The sequence below is a fragment of the Typha angustifolia genome, chromosome 15 (assembly GCF_048772165.1).
Source record: "Typha angustifolia cultivar Huaian chromosome 15, ASM4877216v1, whole genome shotgun sequence".
Classification (NCBI taxonomy): Eukaryota; Viridiplantae; Streptophyta; class Magnoliopsida; order Poales; family Typhaceae; genus Typha; species Typha angustifolia.
Window position 1 is genome coordinate 18,074,279 of NC_133253.1, and position 18,422 is coordinate 18,092,700.

At 37.7% G+C, this 18,422-nt stretch overlaps 4 protein-coding genes across 4 annotated transcripts; 3 read left to right on the forward strand and 1 right to left on the reverse strand.

Moving 5' to 3' along the window:
- The first annotated feature begins 126 nt into the window (after nt 1-126).
- Nucleotides 127-6,423, forward strand: LOC140779602 (uncharacterized). Its single transcript, XM_073124758.1, has 7 exons — nt 127-725; nt 985-1,224; nt 2,407-2,496; nt 3,466-3,615; nt 3,913-4,037; nt 5,723-5,852; nt 5,939-6,423. The coding sequence occupies exons 1-7, from the start codon at nt 285-287 to the stop codon at nt 6,062-6,064; spliced, it is 1,302 nt and encodes a 433-aa protein (XP_072980859.1). The 5' UTR covers nt 127-284; the 3' UTR covers nt 6,065-6,423.
- A 322-nt stretch (nt 6,424-6,745) lies between these two features.
- LOC140779954 (uncharacterized) lies at nt 6,746-10,110 on the forward strand. The gene is made up of 6 exons (XM_073125305.1): nt 6,746-6,938; nt 7,299-7,409; nt 7,506-7,758; nt 8,612-8,726; nt 9,327-9,491; nt 9,769-10,110. Exons 1-6 carry the CDS (start codon nt 6,840-6,842, stop codon nt 9,803-9,805), a joined length of 780 nt encoding a protein of 259 aa, XP_072981406.1. The 5' UTR covers nt 6,746-6,839; the 3' UTR covers nt 9,806-10,110.
- Nucleotides 10,111-10,227: 117 nt separating this feature from the next.
- On the reverse strand, nt 10,228-11,649 carry LOC140779953 (uncharacterized). Its single transcript, XM_073125304.1, has one exon. It carries the CDS (start codon nt 11,644-11,646, stop codon nt 10,627-10,629), a length of 1,020 nt encoding a protein of 339 aa, XP_072981405.1. The 5' UTR covers nt 11,647-11,649; the 3' UTR covers nt 10,228-10,626.
- A 5,005-nt stretch (nt 11,650-16,654) lies between these two features.
- LOC140778267 (aquaporin NIP1-1-like) lies at nt 16,655-18,227 on the forward strand. Its single transcript, XM_073122905.1, has 5 exons — nt 16,655-16,878; nt 17,004-17,225; nt 17,323-17,520; nt 17,625-17,686; nt 17,792-18,227. Exons 1-5 carry the CDS (start codon nt 16,732-16,734, stop codon nt 18,012-18,014), a joined length of 852 nt encoding a protein of 283 aa, XP_072979006.1. The 5' UTR covers nt 16,655-16,731; the 3' UTR covers nt 18,015-18,227.
- The last annotated feature ends 195 nt before the right edge of the window (nt 18,228-18,422 follow it).

An 18,422-nucleotide genomic window follows, 5' to 3' on the forward strand; every position in this document is an offset into this window, starting at 1 on the left:
TAACTTCCGACAGCGGTCAAATAATCCCTCTGTTTATTCTCGAGTTTCGGGAATAACTTATTATTCCGTGCCAATTATCCACACAGTTATACGACTGGCACTCTCTGCTCTATTTCTTCCACTCCCACACACATCACATCTTAATTATAATTCCTCCCCCCTCTCCTCCGCCTCTCCCAATGCTGAGCGGACCCTTATCTCCTTCTCCTTCCCCTTTTCCCTTCTAAACCGTAATCCTCTTCTCTCCCGTTCCAAAATACCGATCGAAACTCTAAGGTTTCGCCATGTCGGCTGAGAGATCCTTCGAGGCATGGAACGCAGTGCAGCGCCGCGCCCAGGACCTCGCCTGCCGCCTCGTCCACGGCTTCTCCTTCCTCGTCCGGTCTCACCACGTTATCGGTCCCCTCGATCCCTCCGCGGCCGCCGCTGTAGCCCGCGACGCCGGCTGCCGCCTCGCTGGCGCTGCAGCGGAACTCGTGGAGCAGATCACCCGGCGGCTCCCGGTGCCGTTCCGGTTGGACGAGGGAGTGGCGTCCGCGGACTGGGTGAGGGCTGATCTCGACCGGAGGAGGAAGGACGAGGCCGTTCAGATGCGGAGTAGTTGTGGAGAAAAGGAGTTTGGATTAGTGGCGGAGCGATTCAGCAATCGGGGTTTGCATGAGTTGGAGGAAGAGGAGGGGATTGGTTTCGATTCGAGACGGTTGGGAAATTTCGGCAAGCCACAGGTAGGAGGTGGTTCTTTTTTCATAATTATTTTTTATGTAAACATTTGTGAGAAAGGTTACTTTAAACTTTAACCATTTCAATCTCTGTTGATGATAAACTATGCAACTTGGACAGTGTATTAGTTCTTGAAGTCTTAGTTTTCCATAGGCTCTGTTGTCTGTTGATGATAAATTTCTTTGCAACTCTCTCAGAAAATCACTCAGGTATATTCTCTGGTAAGATTCGCCAGAATCACTGATGAATATGCAATGGATACAGGGGAGCATTAATGTGACATCAACATATGATAGCAGAACGAACAATGTTGAAAGTTCATTAGTTGCAAGAGGAGACCTATGGAGAGCAGAGGCATCACATGGTAGTTCCATTTCTGGAAATGAGAGTTCTCCTCTTTTCCTTGTCCAGCTGGGACCTGTTCTTTTTGTTCGTGATACAACACTTCTTTTCCCAGTTCATCTATCAAAGCAACATTTGCTTTGGTATGGCTTCGATCAGAAGGTATGAATTTCGCGTTAGTAACATAACTGTAGCTGTTAGTACTCAGTAAAAGCACAGCTTGTCGTGCATGGTCTAGATCTTTTGTGGATATTACTGTTTTTCACTTCATAGTTTTAATTGGCTGCAGACAAATCAATTGCTTGCGACTTTTTTCTCTCTGTTGCAGTGTCGCCATTACTTCTTTTGCTTTTGTGCATAAATAAAAATTGTAAAAAACTAAGAATTACTCTCTAGTCAAATCTGATGGTAAAACTTGTGATGTTAGATCTTACTATACCTTATTGTTGGGAAGGCAATGAACTTCGCAAACTTGCCAATTTGAGTTTGAGCTTGATCCTATCTGTTGTGTCAGATCGCAGAAGAAATACCCGTTAGCTATTCCTTTGGAATGGGATCTAGGTGACACACCTGATAGAACATAAAACTTTAAGGTAAACCAATGTCAATGTCTTTGGTTTGGTTAGATGAGTGATAGATGCGAATGGTCCGGATGCATAACAGCTCAAATCCAGGCCATCGCCAATTTCCACATTCACTTATTGTGATTATTCCTTTTGTATATATTCATTTGGATTTGACAAGTACTGTTACACCAATAATCATAGTGAATGTTCTTAGCTTTTTCTCTATTTGCTATTGACTAGCACAATTGTCGAGCTTGCTTTGTAGCTAATATTTGCCTTTTGCAAGTGTTAAAGTTGTTCAAATTCTTTTGCTTCTGTGGTAATGGATTCCATGTCCTTAACTTCTTCCTATTCTTTTTGCAACTACTTTGAACATTTTATTTGGTCTGATTTTAACTTAATTCTTAATTTTGTTGTTTGGCCTGGTTATAAGTGGACTCCTTTATAAATCTTGTCATCTTTTTAATTCAGAAATGCAAGCCTGACTGGATTTTTAGAAGGTTCTTCTTTGTTGCAATAGCATAACCTAATAATAAATTAGGCAGATCCTCTTATGACTTATTAAAGTTTGACAATTATTTGATATATCTATTTTCTAAAGCTTCCTTGACTAGCATGTTTGAACTATATCTTCGCGGACTGCTGCCACATCTGTTCTGTTATGAAATTTGCTCAATCCTCGTATGATCAATTCCACTGGATGTTGTCATGATTGTGCATATAGTTCATTGGCACCTTTTACAAACCTTCTCATAATGCCACAGCTATTTATCAACAGAGTGGAATGCATTCTCTCTGTCCGGCTCTGTGGTCAAAACATAGAAGATCGTTGTTGATGTCAATGATTTGTCTCAACCCATTTTCCTGTGTAAGTTTGTCTTTTCATTCTCTTATTCTCTTATAAATGCTTTATTTTGTGTTATGTAGTTGCTTTGTTGCTTCTTTTCAGAATATTACTGTTGTTTTGAAGTTTTAGTACATTTCTCTTTGGTCTTTTAGGTTGTTACTTGATTTTGCTAGTTGCTCAAAGAGATGGTATGGATGCTTGTTGACCAATTCTTCTACTGAGTTTTTGTTCTGACCTCATTCATTGAGCTGATATACATATTACACTGATTTAAGTGTTTTAAAATGACTTACATAGAGTATTCAAGGTTATTTATCAAGAAGATAACTTGTGAAGCAATACTATGTTATTTTTTGTTTTAGTAGGTCATTCTCCTCTTGTATTTTTATTTATTTATTAGTGTAAAAGTATTGCCGATATTTTTTAGCTACCTCTGGCAAATAAAGCCCGTTTGCACCAGAGAAGTTGATTGAACCATCTTAACCATTCATAATATTAGTTTGAGTTGAACTATGAAAATAACATTAAATTAGGAAGTTTTATACAAGTTTTTAGTATCTTGTTTTGAAAATTCATGATTATTGCCAAAGATTTTCCTGTCATCTATATTGACCTTTATTTGTTGAGGTAACAGAAAAGAGAATATATAATTCCTTCACATTAGCACAGGCTCTCACCTTACCACTTTTGATTATTGTTGATCTTTTATCACTTTTAGAGGTGTTGATAGTTGATAAGACATAAAGATTACATCAATACAGCAATTCTGTCTCTGATATTTACTTAATCTTTCTGTTCATGTCTTTCTGGTTATGTACATCTTTATAAATCAAGTTCATGTATATTGTTCATCTACAACTCTTTTTGATGGATAATTAAATGATTCCGTCTTTTTGTTGGAATTGCATATGCTCTACAAACAGTTATTCTTCTACTTGTTCATTCTTTAATTTATTCTTTCTGTTTTGTTCTTCTCTTGTTGTTTTTCAGTCATTCATGGACATGCAGTTACCCAATGGACAACTTACATATGTGGCTGGGAAGGGGTTAACTACAAGTGCTTTTCTTCCAGTTTTTGGTGGATTGGTTCAAGCCCAAGCTCAGTATCCTAGAGATATAAGAGTCAGCTTCTCTTTCAAGGTTGGCTGAAGTCAGTAAATCAATCTTTGGAATTACTCTTTGATAAATACAGAACAAGTCATTTTTGTTTTTCAGATTGGAAGACAATGCAAGATACAGTTTAATTTGCCAACACCACCACTAAAATATATTGAAGAACAAAATATTCTTCTTTATTCTTTTCCATGTTAATTTGCACCTTGTATTTCTTGCCTTCTGAATTAAGAATTTATCAAATTCCTACTTCGGATCGTTGTTAAATGAGTGTTACAATGCAGATAACTTTTTAAAATACTAGTTTCTTACTTTCTCCTGCAGAACAGACGGGGTACTCGCATTACTCCAGTTGTGCAATGGCCTGATAAGTCCTTTTCAGTTGGAATTGTGCAAACTGTGGCATGGAAAAGATCTGGTCTCATGTTGCGGCCAGCTGTGCAATTCAGGTAGTTGACAGGTTCTTCTCTTTTCAATAGTTTGCTCATGTATGGCCACAATGTTGTTTCTACAAGGAATGGAGAACTGATTGAGCGAATGACTGAATATTAGAAACCATTGTCATGTTAGGAAAAATGAGAATTGATTGAGTGAACATTAGAGACCATTATTATGTTTTTGCTTTCAAAAATAGCTTGGTAGAAATAGAAGGCCTCTTTAGATGGTGTGCTGAATATTGTCCTTAAGCTATCTTCTGATCTGAAGTTGTAAATATTTTTGGTTTTCTTAGATGATTTGGATGAGTTAATATTTCTTGATAATGTTGCTGAGACTCTGTTTTACTTGCTGATCAAGTCGTCTATATTTCCATTTTACCCCCTGGATCTGCCTCAGCAGTATGCAGATTAAATGCTTAACTGAGGTTATTATAATCTTCTTGCATTCTAGCACCATAATACTTGAGCATATCCACCAAGAGAAGGGAAGGACAGGAAATTAAGTGGCAGAGCATGTATTTTAGCTTCTCAAGTTTAGCTTTTCTATCAACTTTCTAGGGGCCGTATTTGTACTAGTTAGTACAAAATCATGTCATCTATATCCTCTTCAAATTGACCTTGAGTGGAGCAAGGGTCTTTACTTTTTAATTTTAACCCGGTATCTATTTGGGCCTTGAAATTTAAGACGATCTGCCTGAAAATTGAAGATAGATGGGTAAAACCTACCTTGAACACGGAAGACCTGTAGCTGAAAGAGTACCAAAATCATCAATTATCTTGGGTGGAGTAACATTTTTCAGATTTTTTTTTTTTTGGCAATTGTTTAGGTAGGAAAAAAGAGTTGGCATCTCTATTCTACTTAAGTTATAGGGGAGGCCAACTGCATTAGATAATTTCTTGCTTGGGAATGTATCTGGGTTTCTCCTTATCCTCTCTTTTCTGACTGTAAATATCTTTCAGATCTGCTTGAATCTTTGTTTAGTGTCCTTGACTTATTTCTTGACATATGCACTAACATTCTAACAAGAACAAAGAAAAGAATATTGTTCTAAGATTTTGCATATATTTCTCCTGGCATTCTTTTTTCCGCCATTAAGTATGTAAGCCACTTTGTTTCAATTTGATCTGTTTATGCATTTATTCTCATTTGATTTTATATGTTTCTGGATGCAAGAATCATGAAATATCACATACATTAGGCGGATGTATCTCATTGATTAGAGCTAATGCCTGGAAGGCACAATTGCAAAATGCAACTGAAAATGAATCTTTGTTCCAACATGAGATTATTGGGTAGTTAAATTCTTGTGTATATGTTCATTTTGAACTATTTAGATACTTAGCATGAAGTTTTCTTAAATTTTCACAATTTAATTTTAATACCTCTGACCAAATAATGGAAGCTGCATGGTTGGCTGATATTACAGCTGTGATTGGATTGATGTTTATTCAGCATCCATGTGCATGTAGGTCTCCCTTTTTCAATAAAGCCTTGCCTTCAATATCACCCCCTCAATCTCATGCCCATTCATACAACAAGATCACACTGGTTGCTTCTTCAGCTACATAGTGTTTTTATTTAATCTTGCTGGTAGTGAAAAGAAATGGACTTAATTGATTTACTTTCTTGTCTTATTACTGTCAAACACTAATAATGGACATTTCAGTTGTGTTTAATGTTTTTTCTTCTCTCTCAGCATATGTCCTACTTTGGGTGGAAGGCACCGTGGACTGCATGCAGAGCTCATCCATTCACTTAAGGAAAAGCTCGGTGTAGTTTGCGGCTACTCTTACATGGCTCATCCTTCTGCCTTTGCTTCTGTATCGGTCAGTTGATTGATTGTCTATTTTCAAATGCATTACAGTATTCTATACTGTGATACTTTTAATAGATATTGTGTCATGCACTGCAGATTGGAAGATCTAAATTGAATGGGAATGTAGGGAGCTCAGGTGTGGTTATCAGAGTGGAGACACCCCTCGGCAATGTCGGCCGACCATCAATCTCCATTCAGTTGAACAGTGGTCTTGAGTTTTGATATATATTTGCTCTGCTGTACAGTTTATGAGCGTGTACAGATGTAAAATCATTGACAAATTTGTGAATATGCTCTCATATTTACGCAATAGTTGACAAGAGGAAATCTACGTTACCGTCGAAATTGGCAAACTTCGTAAGGACCTATTTAAGGTTAAAAGAGAACTTTCTTTACTCCTTGTTGTCAAGTGTCGTTAGTGTCATCTCTGTCTTCAGTTCTGATTTTCCTAAGTACTGCATGCCACTGTATCTTAGTTGATTACCTTCTAAACCGTATAACACGGTCCTTGATGAACTTGATTTTGCTCAATTATTGTTGTCTTGTTCAGATGAGGTATTCTATTACATTCACCCCTAGAATTATTGCTTCTTATCACAGTATATTCTAAAGAAGAAAAGTATACAGCTTATCTTCCGAAATATTTAGGACCTGTAAATGTCTGTTCGATTCTCAGGAGATATTTTTTATTGAGTATAAGCTCGGTGTACAGAATAGTTAAGGGTTAAACAGTATGAACTCGTATTTGAAGGGTATAATACCTCAAAAGGGAGGAACTTGTAAATCGAGTGGTGGAACTTTTCCACAACATAATTAAAACGAAGATATTTATGTGCCAAAATAAGAGGAGAAAAAAAAGAAGAGAGATTTTTGGCAGCTGCCGTTCACATAAGATTACAGGACGGGGAAAGATCTTTTTATTAGACCCCGGCATACCGCATACGTCTGTCCAGTTAAAAAGATCTCTCTCTGGTGTTTGTAGTAGTCTGTAGGAATAATGGAACATTCGACGGCACGGCGGAGACTGACGCATATCCTCGAACATCTGGTGGGCGCCAATGAGATCCCCGCTTCCATATCCCAACTCCTCCCTATGGTATTGCCTTCTAATCTTAAAACATATTCGAACTAGCTCTCCTTCTGTAAGCTTGCTTGCTTCACATGCTTGTTGGTAGAAGTCTTCCGGGTAGAACCTAATGCTGTGAAAGTAATCCTTAATTACTCGTCTTATGGTTTTTTTTCTTTTCGCATATCGCTACAGCTTTATGCAAAAAACACTGCCCCCTTTTAGATAATTCGGCTCAAATTTTAGATTTATCAGTCGAAGAACACTTTTGCAGAAGGGACCCTTACGTTTTTGCGTTGAATTTGTTATCATCACTCATCACCTGCACTGTTTGCTTGTCTTCTTTGTGCCCCATGCATCCTCTCGATTTAAAATTTTGTTTCTCCTCAGAATTGCAGCAGCACTCTTAACTCGATGGTGTCAAGGCGTGACAATAGACTGCTTTTTGCCCGCCAAGGGTCGGCATCACAGGCTTATTATATGCAGCAGTCTAGCAATGAGGTAGTATAGCTTTAGGAGATTTTACATAATTTAAGGGTTTTCTTTTAATTGAAATGTCTGACCATTTCGATCTTTTTTGATGCCTAATGTCTTCAGAAAATTGAGCCTGGGGCTTCTTCTCAGCGGTGCCGACCTCTTAATTCTTCTTGTTGCGGGAGTGTAGATTCTTCTCACATGCATTTGGGAGAGCCCAAGTTTGCAAGACAGGCTCAGGTTAATGATTCCACCTTGTGTTCTTCAAGTGCGAAGCCGCCAATGAAGCAGAATTCCGTGTTGTCTTCATGTGATGCTCCTAAATTTGCTAGAGATGCAAAGATTGAGAAAGAGCAACAGACGTCTGATTCTATAGGTATGTAAAAGAAATAGGGGATTGATCGGAAATTACTATATTTTTGGTCATGCTTAAGTTGGTATCCCAAGGCTAGTAACTTCAGGCACATGTAAAAATTAGAATAGGAACTTGACACAGTTAACGCACATACCATTTGGCTGCAAAAGTAATAGATGCCCTACTAAGTTGTAGTAGCCACTAGCCAGATAGGAAGAGCAACTACAACAGGAGAAGGAAGGTTGTATTCCATCTAGAAATTTCTTACAATTATTAAGCACCCGTATTCTAGATGTAGGGGCTAAAATGATTAGCAGAAACAGAAAGAAAGAAAATTGAATTGTGGATTTGGTTTTCTTTTTCCACAAATGATATCTTAAACTAGTGCTCTATGCTCTTTTAAAAAGACCATTCTCCACTGCATGTCAATTCTTATAAAAATATTTGGCAAGTGGGATTCTCCCCTTTGAGAGTATTTGACAAGATCATTTCAAATTTGTTTTGATACTATCTAATCTCTTGTATTTAGGTGGACCAGCCTATTGTTTTGGATCTGCGTGTTTCTTCATAATCTAGAAGGATCCACTGAATCGGATCCAAACTACTAGGCTCAGGCTCAGCGCTTTCCAGCTTTGCCTTTGACATGTGTCAAGTATATGTTTCTAAGCATTTCTACTTGTCTGAGATAATTAAGAATTACAAGAACTCCCGTGACCTTAGTTATTTTGTTTATTTTTTATCATGTATACTCATTGTTCTTGTAATCTTGTTAGCTTTTGGTTTTACCATGAGCTTTATTATACTAGAGTGAAGATGTCATGACATGAATTGGATGTCACTTGAAGTGTCATTTTAACCATTAAAGTTATTTCAGGAATGGCATGGTCACCAAGAATGGATGTTGCAGAATCTGGGTCATCATATGTTGTCACGGTAGAACTTGCTGGTGTCAGTATCGCTGATATACAAGTCCAAGTGGATGACCAAAAGTATGATAATTCTTTTCTTCAAGAAATCATTTCCATGGTCTAGTTCTTGTCCAAATAAATCTATTAAGGCATTAGTTTTTAAGTGAGTTAAGCTCATCATAGTTGAACTTTCCACTAAATTTGAATGTCTAAACATAATGATCTCTTCACTTTACAGTTTACAGCATTCTTTTCAAATAACATTTTCTTGCTTCACAAATAAATACTAATATTTCTTTCTGGATATAATCTATACCTAACATTTTTTTATTATCTTTATATATATATATATATATATATGTAAAGATATCCAAAATGCTACATTTTCTCAAGGAACCTTCAATTCTTAAAATTTGCATGTTTGTTGCTTTCACTTGTTAATTATCAGAGATAGATCAAGTTTAGCGTGAGAATACTTTATATAGTGAAGCAACATTTCTTCTGTTTCTATTTGAAAAGTGGTTTGTTCTTGGGGCTAAAATTTACAAAGTTTAAACCTAAAAGCCATATGCAACTAGCCCTGGGATAAGAAATAACTTATTTGACTTTCTGTGATCAAATTATATTTACTTTTTGTTTATATCGTAAGATAATGCTGATTTCTGTGTCATTTGCTCCTAGCTTGACTGTAATAGGTGAACGATTAGTTCAGTGGCAGGCAGTGCAAATTGGTTCCAAAACTTGCAATCCAATGTATCACCAAAGAGAGATCTTACAAGGTCCATATCGAGTAGTTTGGCCCCTTCCAAATGACGTGAACAAGGATGCTGTTGCAGCTAAATTTGTGTAAGTCATCCATCTCCCCAATGTTCATCACTCTGTCTTCCATCTCATATAGGTAATTGTTCTTTTACGTCTTGTAAACTTTCTTTAGTCTATAGCAGTGTAACTTTGTTCTCCTCTTCTTCATTTACATTGAAAATATTCAAAAGATGAAAGCATCATATAAACCTTGTAAGGTTGTGTTGATCTTCTTCTGTGATACTATAGAGCTTGGATTGTTAAACAAATGAATAATTATGAATTAGTGCATGATATTCTAAATGTCCATCTTTACATGCAGGGATGGTTTTCTGCACATCACACTCCCCAAAATGTAAGTGCTTATGAGCCACAAATTTATCAAAAGGCAAGGGAATCTTCATGGCAACAGTGAACTAGGTACTTAATAATATCACTGTCACTATAACGGTATGTAGATATATCTTGAATGCCCCTTGTTATGAAGGGCTGATAGTTGAAAGAGAGCTGATAGAGAATGAAAACTGAAGTCGCAGTTGCAATCTATATTTAGATGGTTTTCCAAGTGCGAGCATATCAAAACTCGCTGTTACAAAATATAAACTTTGGCAGAAATCCGTGGTCTTAATTTTATTCTAATAGAATACAAGTATAATTTCATGTACTTTTACATCTCTGATGGTACTGACAGTCTGACACTCAAACTCGCATACTGGAATTTGGAACTAGATGTTTAAATAATTTGCCATCATAATATTCATCACACTCCCATCTAAGGTTAATAAATTTCTTGGAGCTCTTGACACAAGCACAGGTTCTAACATTCATCTGCTATGAGTAAATGAGTTGCCTCCTTGGTTCAAGATTACACAATCACTGTAGGGGATTCATACTATCTTCAGAATTCATGGTTATAGTTTAAATCTGGATGCCACGTTATAGTTTAAATCTCAATCAAATCTATAATAGATTTGGCCCATAATCTCTGATTGCCAATACACTTGGAACGTATAATTTGCATTCAGGAAGATCCTGAAGGTCTTCACTCTTAACAATCTCCTCCATTATCAAAGCAAAATCTCACCTTCCCCTCGCACATTACCTGTTCGACCTCGGTCCCAAATCAATCCAGTTATAATTTCTAAAGAAACAAACAGAAAAATTCCCAATTCAAACACCTTCATCTCTCCTCGACGCAGTCCGAGAGAAAGTACTTGATAGCTTCCCTGGTATCCTCGAACAGAGCAGCCACTTCCAAGAACCTGATCACCTTCCTTAGCTCCTGATCTCCGAGGTCGTTGACGAAAGGCGTCACTTGGATCGCGTTCTCCGGCTGAAGCATGTAAGCATTCGGATTGTCGTCGACGATCACCGCCATGTCCAATCCCCTGCCGGTGATCGACAGATCCTTAATAAACCTCCCCTCCATCTCCTTGCACGAGTCCCGGTACAGCCGGTGGCAGATGACTTCCCCGGCCGGGTCGAGCCGGTCGAGCACTAGCGACGCGTATTCCTTAAGCCCCGCGGTGAACACTACGACCTCGAAAGCCGCGGCCGCCTTTCTAAGGAATTCGTCGACGCCGGGGCGCTTGAGCACGTAGAATGTGATGACGTGGCCGTCGATCATCGGATGCACGACAAAGTCGTATTTTTCGGGAGGTGGATCGGTCTTGGAGTGGACGAGAGTCTCGTCGAGATCCAAAAAGATGGTCTTTTTCTTGGGCCAAGAAGGTGGAAGGGGATGTGGTGGCGGCGGCGGCGCGGAGTCTCGTTTGGTCGGGGACTGGAGGCGGCGGAAGCCCTGCTTGTGGCGTTTCGGGGTACCGAAGACGGCAAGACGGGCGAAGATTTTGATGAGCCGACGGCGGCAGGAGCGGAGGGAGCGGTCGATCGAAGCGGCGACGGCGGACGGGGCAGCGACGAGGGCCTTCAGTGGGGACGAAGATCTCTTACGGCGGTGGTGGAAGAGGGGCTTGGGCTTGTTCCTTGGGGGAGTTCTCGGGGATTTTGTGGGCGTTTTGGACACCATTCTCGAATTTCCTTTTTTTTTTAATAAAAAAGTTGGGATTTTTTTAGGTAGAGCGTGCGTGCGTGTTTGAGAGATTATAAGGGAGGAGATGGGTTTGTTTCCCTCTGTTAGAAAGGGAGGAAATGGGCGGAGGGGATAGATGGTTTTGTTTGGGGGTTGCTCAACGGTCATGGAGCGTTCAAAAGTTTGAATTTACAGAGCTGAGCGCAACGGTCATTAGATCTCGAGCTGTGTAGGATGAGCTGGCGACTTGTTAAGCATGAGGTGCTCCTGCATCATGATGTACCATAAGATGATGACGTGCACGACTACGGCAGCTGAAAAATACTACCTATATCTATATATATATATATATATTCAGAACTAAATTTAGAGCGGAGCTTTGGTTACTTAACTTTTTATATGTATTATTTAACATAAGCTAATTTTAATATAAAAAGACCAAAGTGCCTTTTTTTTTTTTTTTAAGAGCAACTTATTAAAAATTTTGTGAAAATTATTTGGCTTGTGCTTCTTGGACCCTAATTTTTTTTCCTCATTTTTTCTCATTTTTTTACTAACAGTTTTGGCGGAAAAATTTAGGGTTTTATGAAGATTAAAACATAGTTAAGTGATATAAATAAAAGTTACTCTTAAGAATTTGATCTAACCATAAAATGATTAGAGTATATTTTGTCCCTATTAGTATGGAACCAAAGCTTTCTAAATGGATAGTCATTCTCACGTTCTGTAATTCCTGTGTAAACTCCCAAATGCTCTTACTGTGAAGCTGAATAAGAGCTTGGCATCTAGATTTTGTGGTTAATACCTCTACTCTGGCCACTAAAGGGGGTTCTTGACATTGAAGTATGAAATGGGTCAGAATTCTTTGTTCAATTAATACAAGTATCTTCTTCACAAAGCATGGGTGGCCATGAGCTAGGCGGATCGAATTCGGGTAAAAATTATTCGGCCAACTTTAAGCCCTTGTGAAATCTAGTAACCCTTCGGGTTGAGTTAGGGTCAAATTTTATTTGAAGGTTCGGACTCGACCATGGCTCATAGGTGAGAGAATATGCGGGTCGGGTTCGACTCAAATTTATGGACAAGGAGATTCTTTTACAAGAAAGGAAATATATGCGAGCGCTGTAATAAATGCATATACTACAAAATTGGTGAATACATTGAATATCTTTTAAAGTTAATAATAAAAATGTTGTAGTGGTAGTTTGAATGGAGGGGATTCCATCGTGGCTTCTCAATCTGATGTTGGAGTTAATAGTTTTGGGGAAAATTTACACTTTACTTTCTAGTGGTTTGGCTTAGTTGCATAGAACTTATTGTACTTTCAATTGAGGCATTTAAACTCTAGTGAATTGATAATTGTGTTCTTACATATTAAGTCACAAATGAATTGTATTTTCATTTTGCCAGGAGGTCTAATTTTTTTTATAGATATATATATATATAGCTAGGGTGAGAAATTAGTTAATAGTTGGTATCGTCAAATATAATAGAAATAAGTATTGAGTTGCACTTTAGTTCAAACGACAAAAAAATTAAGTACTTAAGCGAAAAAAAAATAAGAGTTTGTACAATTAGGCCAAACTACAAGGAGATAAAATATAATTTTTAAAATTTTTATTATTGTTCCTCTTAAAAGTAGTCGTATGATTTCTTATATAAATTACTCTTAGAAAATGTGGTTTATAAAGTCATTCACTTTGCCAGCAACTTTTATTAATTTAATACAACTTTTTAGGATAATAAAATATTTCACAAAAATTAACTATTCTTAAATATACGAATATATAAATTCTATGAAATAATTTTTTTAATTTATTTTGCTTGCGTAGATCTCACATAACAATAATATTAGTACTTTAATAAATAGTTTGAAACTATAGCAAAGTGATTGATTTTTTTTATCATAAATAATAGATTGGTCAAAATCTCCACAAAGTAGAGCTTTAATTTTTTATATTGCCATGGTCATTTTTACTTAATATCATATCCTAAGATAAATAAAGTAGTGTGTAACACACTATGTGACCTACACACCCTATTCAATATCAAAACTTTTAATATCAATTAAATAATTTCCCCACCTATTTCTTAACCAAATCGTATAATGCGATTACAAACTTGTCGAAAGTTTTGCTACAATCTAACCTAAAGTCATAATCCAAGTAGATTTTCATATACTAATGAAATTAATTCAAACTCAATGTTACAAAGGCATGAAGGTGCTTCAACCCATTCTTTTCAAACATGACTAAGAATGGCTAGGCTTGCCAAAGTGTTATTGGCCCAGCTAGTGAAACAGATTCTAGTACAGATAGACACATATATCTATCTAGAAGTACTTCTAGATTATCAAAGAGAGCGACTAGTGGGGCACAAGAACTTGACTCATTAACAGTTTTTGACTAACTATAAAAGAGTCACTAGAGAACCAACAAGGATAGTAACAAGAAAACTTTGACAGTTCCTTGGCCCTACCCATAGACATTTGAGTTTGATATTTAGTAAAGATTTTATGAAAGCATTATGGTCTAGTTTTCAAGAGGGGTTAGCCCAATTGCTAAACATTTATATTAGAGAGAACTAGTTAACATCTTTGATTAGTCTATAATTAGTGTCTGAGTTCATAATCTTATGGAAGAAAAATTATAACCCAAGCCAAGCTTGGATATATTTCACTTTCGCTTCTTCTATATATGTCTAATAATCTAACACGTAGAAATCAAGACTGCAGAGTGTGGACACGCAAAAGTACAGTTATGCATCCCCACTGGCCACTGGTGATGGATTCAACTGTGATCGTGGTGTATAGTAACAGTCAAAAGAGAAAAGAAGAAAGAAAATAGAAAGAAAGAAAGAAAGAAGGGATTTGTGTGAAGAGATTAATGTAAAGAAGAAGTGGGTGGTTATGAGTGTGCTAAGCTTTTGGATTCTTTTGAAGAAAAATTTCCCACGCTTCACTCTCCCCATTAATGTGGGAGGGAGAGAGGGGGTCCCATTAAAGTGAGAGGGGGAGAGGGGGTTGTCGGTCGCCGGTAAAAGACGGCGATTAATGTGGTGGATATGAAGACTTTTGAGGAAAGATTCTTCGGCGGCGACTGTGGAAACTAAAAGTGCAGTAATGTAGAGAAGACGACCGGGTATACTACGCCAATTAGTTTGAATAGTAATACTACGTGAGTAAGGCTCTGTGATTGGGAGTCTTTGATGACCATGTGGTTTAACTCACGTAAAACCTATGAGTTAATATTAATCAAAAGATAACCTAGAATGCTTAATCCTCACTGTATGTCTCATTGTTGATGCACAGGGTCCTGGTTACTAGGAGTGACAAATTGGCTCGACCTAAATAATTAGACACAGCAGCATGGCTTTTAAACAAGTTTGAATTTAGTTTAATCGAGCTCCAGTTATAAACGAGTCAACTCATCTAACTTGATTAATAAATAGGTCGTACTCGTACTTATTATCTCAACTCATTTATGACCCTAAGTGCTAACCCCAGTTTATAACACGATTAATCAATTTATAATTCCAATAACTTATATAAATTTTAATAATTTGATTACTTATTTATGAACTGTATAACTAATTTACTAAAAAAATTCTCTTTGTATTTACGTGTTTAACCCGGTTAATAAATCGGTGGTGTCTTTATTTGCAATATTATAACCTGACTCGAACTTGATTAACCTAACCCAATTGCCACACTAATGATTCTTAGTTGTCCAGCGTACCTAGATTATGAGCTTCTGATTTGCACAAATATGTGGATATATAATATGCATTACCATCATCATGATATCATTATACACAACATATCAATCTAATACTATTATAAGTTTAGTTTACATATACAATAGGGTGGTTAGAAAGTAAACCTCATTAGGTTGGAATGAAACCATTTCACCATTACGGAATCATATGAGCTTCCCATGTTTTAGGATCAAACTTTCACCGGTTAATTGTAATCAACCAACTACCAACTTCTCACACTATTTATGATTCGTCAATCTAGTGAATGATATTAAACACTACTATTTGCAGCAAAAATCAAAAGAAATTAAGGAGAATTGCAATTAAGCTTTGATTGGTTCAACGAACTTGTATATTAAATGAGAACAATCAGTTCAGCAAAATATACTAAGGCACGAAAGAATTACCTCTCTTTCCTCAAGGAAAAGGTAGTAGAAGGGAACATGAATCACCCTCTCTGACAAGTGGAAACAAAACAAAGGATGGACATAATAAAGAAGCTTATTGTTGGTAGAACTAGCATGACGCATGTGAAATAGATAGAATCCATTGCATGAAAGGTTACACAAGAAAACTGTTTCTTTTCTTAAGAAGAAAAGAAAAGAATAGTGTATCTAATATAACAGCAAGTAATTATTATTTCCAGCTTATGAGCTAACGTAGAGTTTACCGTGAATAACCCAAAAAACTAAATCCAAACATTTGTGTTAGTTATACGTCTGAATTAAGTTTTGATTAACTTTCTACTTAATCTAATCTCATTTCTTGCACATCACATTACTCATGTCAACTTATTTGTATACACCTCTCATTTTTTTTTCCTGAACGTATTGAACTTCTTAACTATCAAAAACATCTAAAATACTCGTTTCATTAGCTACCCATTAGATTTTTTTTTTAATTAAAAAGTAATATGTGATCCTATTATTCTTTAAGGAATTGTATATGAAAATATGTAATAGTTCAGACTATGTTAGTGTAATAATTATACCAAAATGAGGACAAATTAAATGCAACTTGGAAGGATAAGATATATAATTTAACATTTGGATATGTTCGAATAAGTCTCAGTAATAAATTCGCCGTTAATATCCAACCCAATTTACTTTAATGGTCATTGTTCCTTTTTTTAAAAAAAAAGAAAGAAGAAAAGAATCTAGTGTTGGTGGGTTGTTGTAGCAGCTTTTAATGCATTCCGCCTCCCCACTTCTTCTATTGTTTTCCTCTTCTCTACGCCTTTCAACCGTATCCAAATAAAAATCCCACTTCTTCATCTCCCCTCCTGCCCATGACTACCATTTATTAATCAAGAAGAAAGAAAATTTTACACTGGTCAATTCAGAGAAGATAACCACAGGTGAAAAGGAATGCCCACAAGTTGAGAGATAGCAATAAGTTCAGCTGGGTCTTTCTTCGCCTACTCCTCCTCCTTTTTCTGGTGGCCATAAATAGATACCCAGCTGAGGGAGTTCTCTCTGTGCTTGAGAGGGGTTGGAGATGGGTACCACTGGGAAAGAAGAGAACTCTGGAGCTAATGGAGTGCAGGAGAGGGATGTGGAGGAGGGAAGACGAGGGCAAGATGGTTATGAGAATTCTAACAGTAAAGCTTGTGGGCTTGTCTTCTCTGTTCAGTTCCTGCAGAAGGTGAGAGTTCTTCCCCTGTGCAATTTGTCATCCACTAAGAAGATGTTTTACTTGATTTGTTTCTATAGATCTCCATGCTCTCTTACTGGTTATTTAACAATTTACTCCCATGATCGATCGATCAGATCATTGCTGAAATCTTCGGGACTTACTTCGTGATATTTGCCGGTTGCGCGTCGGTGACGATTAATCTAAGCAAGGGCACCATCACCTTCCCCGGCGTATGCATCGTCTGGGGGCTCGTCGTCATGGTGATGGTCTACTCCGTCGGCCACATCTCCGGCGGCCACTTCAACCCCGCCGTCACCATTGCTTTTGCCACTTGTGGAAGGTTTCCATGGAAACAGGTCTAAAAGAATTAATTAATTTTCTTTTTTCTTTATTTTTTTGTGTGGAAAAACTCTTACGTTTGCGAGATTTGACTATTTTACATAATGTACGCAGGTGCCGTCTTATATTATAGCCCAAGTGCTAGGATCGACCCTCGCGAGCGGCACGCTGCGGTTGATGTTCGGCGGGAGGCACGAGCACTTCCCGGGGACGATCCCGACCGGCTCCGACGTGCAGTCGTTGGTTCTCGAGTTCATCATCTCCTTCTACCTCATGTTTGTTATCTCCGGCGTGGCAACTGATAACAGAGCAGTACGTGACTTCTATATCCATCCATGCAGTAACTTAAACTAGCTTGCAGCAGTAAAATTTCAATCATTTCTTGTACAATTGAGTAGAAATATTAACTTGTCCAGATTGGAGAACTGGCTGGGCTTGCCGTGGGAGCTACGATCCTACTCAACGTACTCATAGCAGGGTATTCTTACAACTCTTAATTCTTTATGAGTACCACTTAGTGTTTTATACACTATTTCAGCATGCAGAAAACTGTTATAATGTATGTTAACTTTTTGGGGGTCAGGCCTATATCAGGAGCATCGATGAACCCGGCGAGAAGCCTCGGCCCGGCGATCGTGGCTGACCGGTACGACGCGATATGGGTCTACATCGTCGGGCCGATATGTGGGACGGTGGCCGGAGCTTGGGCTTACAACCTCATCCGTTTCACCAACAAGCCACTGCGTGAGATCACCAAGAGTGGCTCATTTCTGAAGAGCTTTGCGAGGAATAATTCTAATATATAAGTAAGTAGTTAACATCAAGGCCATGGGGATTATATACCCAAATGGATCTTTATGCAGTCAGTGCCTTTGGCACAAAGTAGTAGATCTGAGGAAGGAGACTAGATTTGTAGATGTATGCTTCGTAAATGGCATGGCTTCTGGTTTTTATGAATGGGTATGTTGTTAGATGTGTAATAGTGTGAAATTAATGCAGGCTTTAGTAGTTGTTATTAATGTGGCTACGCCCTTCTTAAGTACTTAATCTTCTTATATATTTTTCACACCGGATTGCAATCGTTAGATACTCATTAATGAAAACGTACGTCAAAAGATGATCTAATTCATTACTCCCTTTGAATCAACTTATCTCTCTCGTGTGCGCGTACGACCTTTGCACGTACTTGTCACAGATTGGACTTCACCTTACAA

Coding starts and splice junctions, on each gene's coding strand:
- LOC140779602 (XM_073124758.1), top strand. CDS start 285: ATGTCGGCTGAGAGATCCTTCGAGGCATGGAACGCAGTGCAGCGCCGC. Junction 726..984: donor GAAATTTCGGCAAGCCACAG/GTAGGAGGTGGT, acceptor CAATGGATACAG/GGGAGCATTAATGTGACATC. Junction 5,853..5,938: donor CTGCCTTTGCTTCTGTATCG/GTCAGTTGATTG, acceptor CATGCACTGCAG/ATTGGAAGATCTAAATTGAA.
- LOC140779954 (XM_073125305.1), top strand. CDS start 6,840: ATGGAACATTCGACGGCACGGCGGAGACTGACGCATATCCTCGAACAT. Junction 8,727..9,326: donor GTCCAAGTGGATGACCAAAA/GTATGATAATTC, acceptor ATTTGCTCCTAG/CTTGACTGTAATAGGTGAAC. Junction 9,492..9,768: donor GCTGTTGCAGCTAAATTTGT/GTAAGTCATCCA, acceptor CTTTACATGCAG/GGATGGTTTTCTGCACATCA.
- LOC140779953 (XM_073125304.1), bottom strand. CDS start 11,646: ATGACCGTTGAGCAACCCCCAAACAAAACCATCTATCCCCTCCGCCCA.
- LOC140778267 (XM_073122905.1), top strand. CDS start 16,732: ATGGGTACCACTGGGAAAGAAGAGAACTCTGGAGCTAATGGAGTGCAG. Junction 16,879..17,003: donor CTGTTCAGTTCCTGCAGAAG/GTGAGAGTTCTT, acceptor TCGATCGATCAG/ATCATTGCTGAAATCTTCGG. Junction 17,521..17,624: donor TGGCAACTGATAACAGAGCA/GTACGTGACTTC, acceptor TAACTTGTCCAG/ATTGGAGAACTGGCTGGGCT.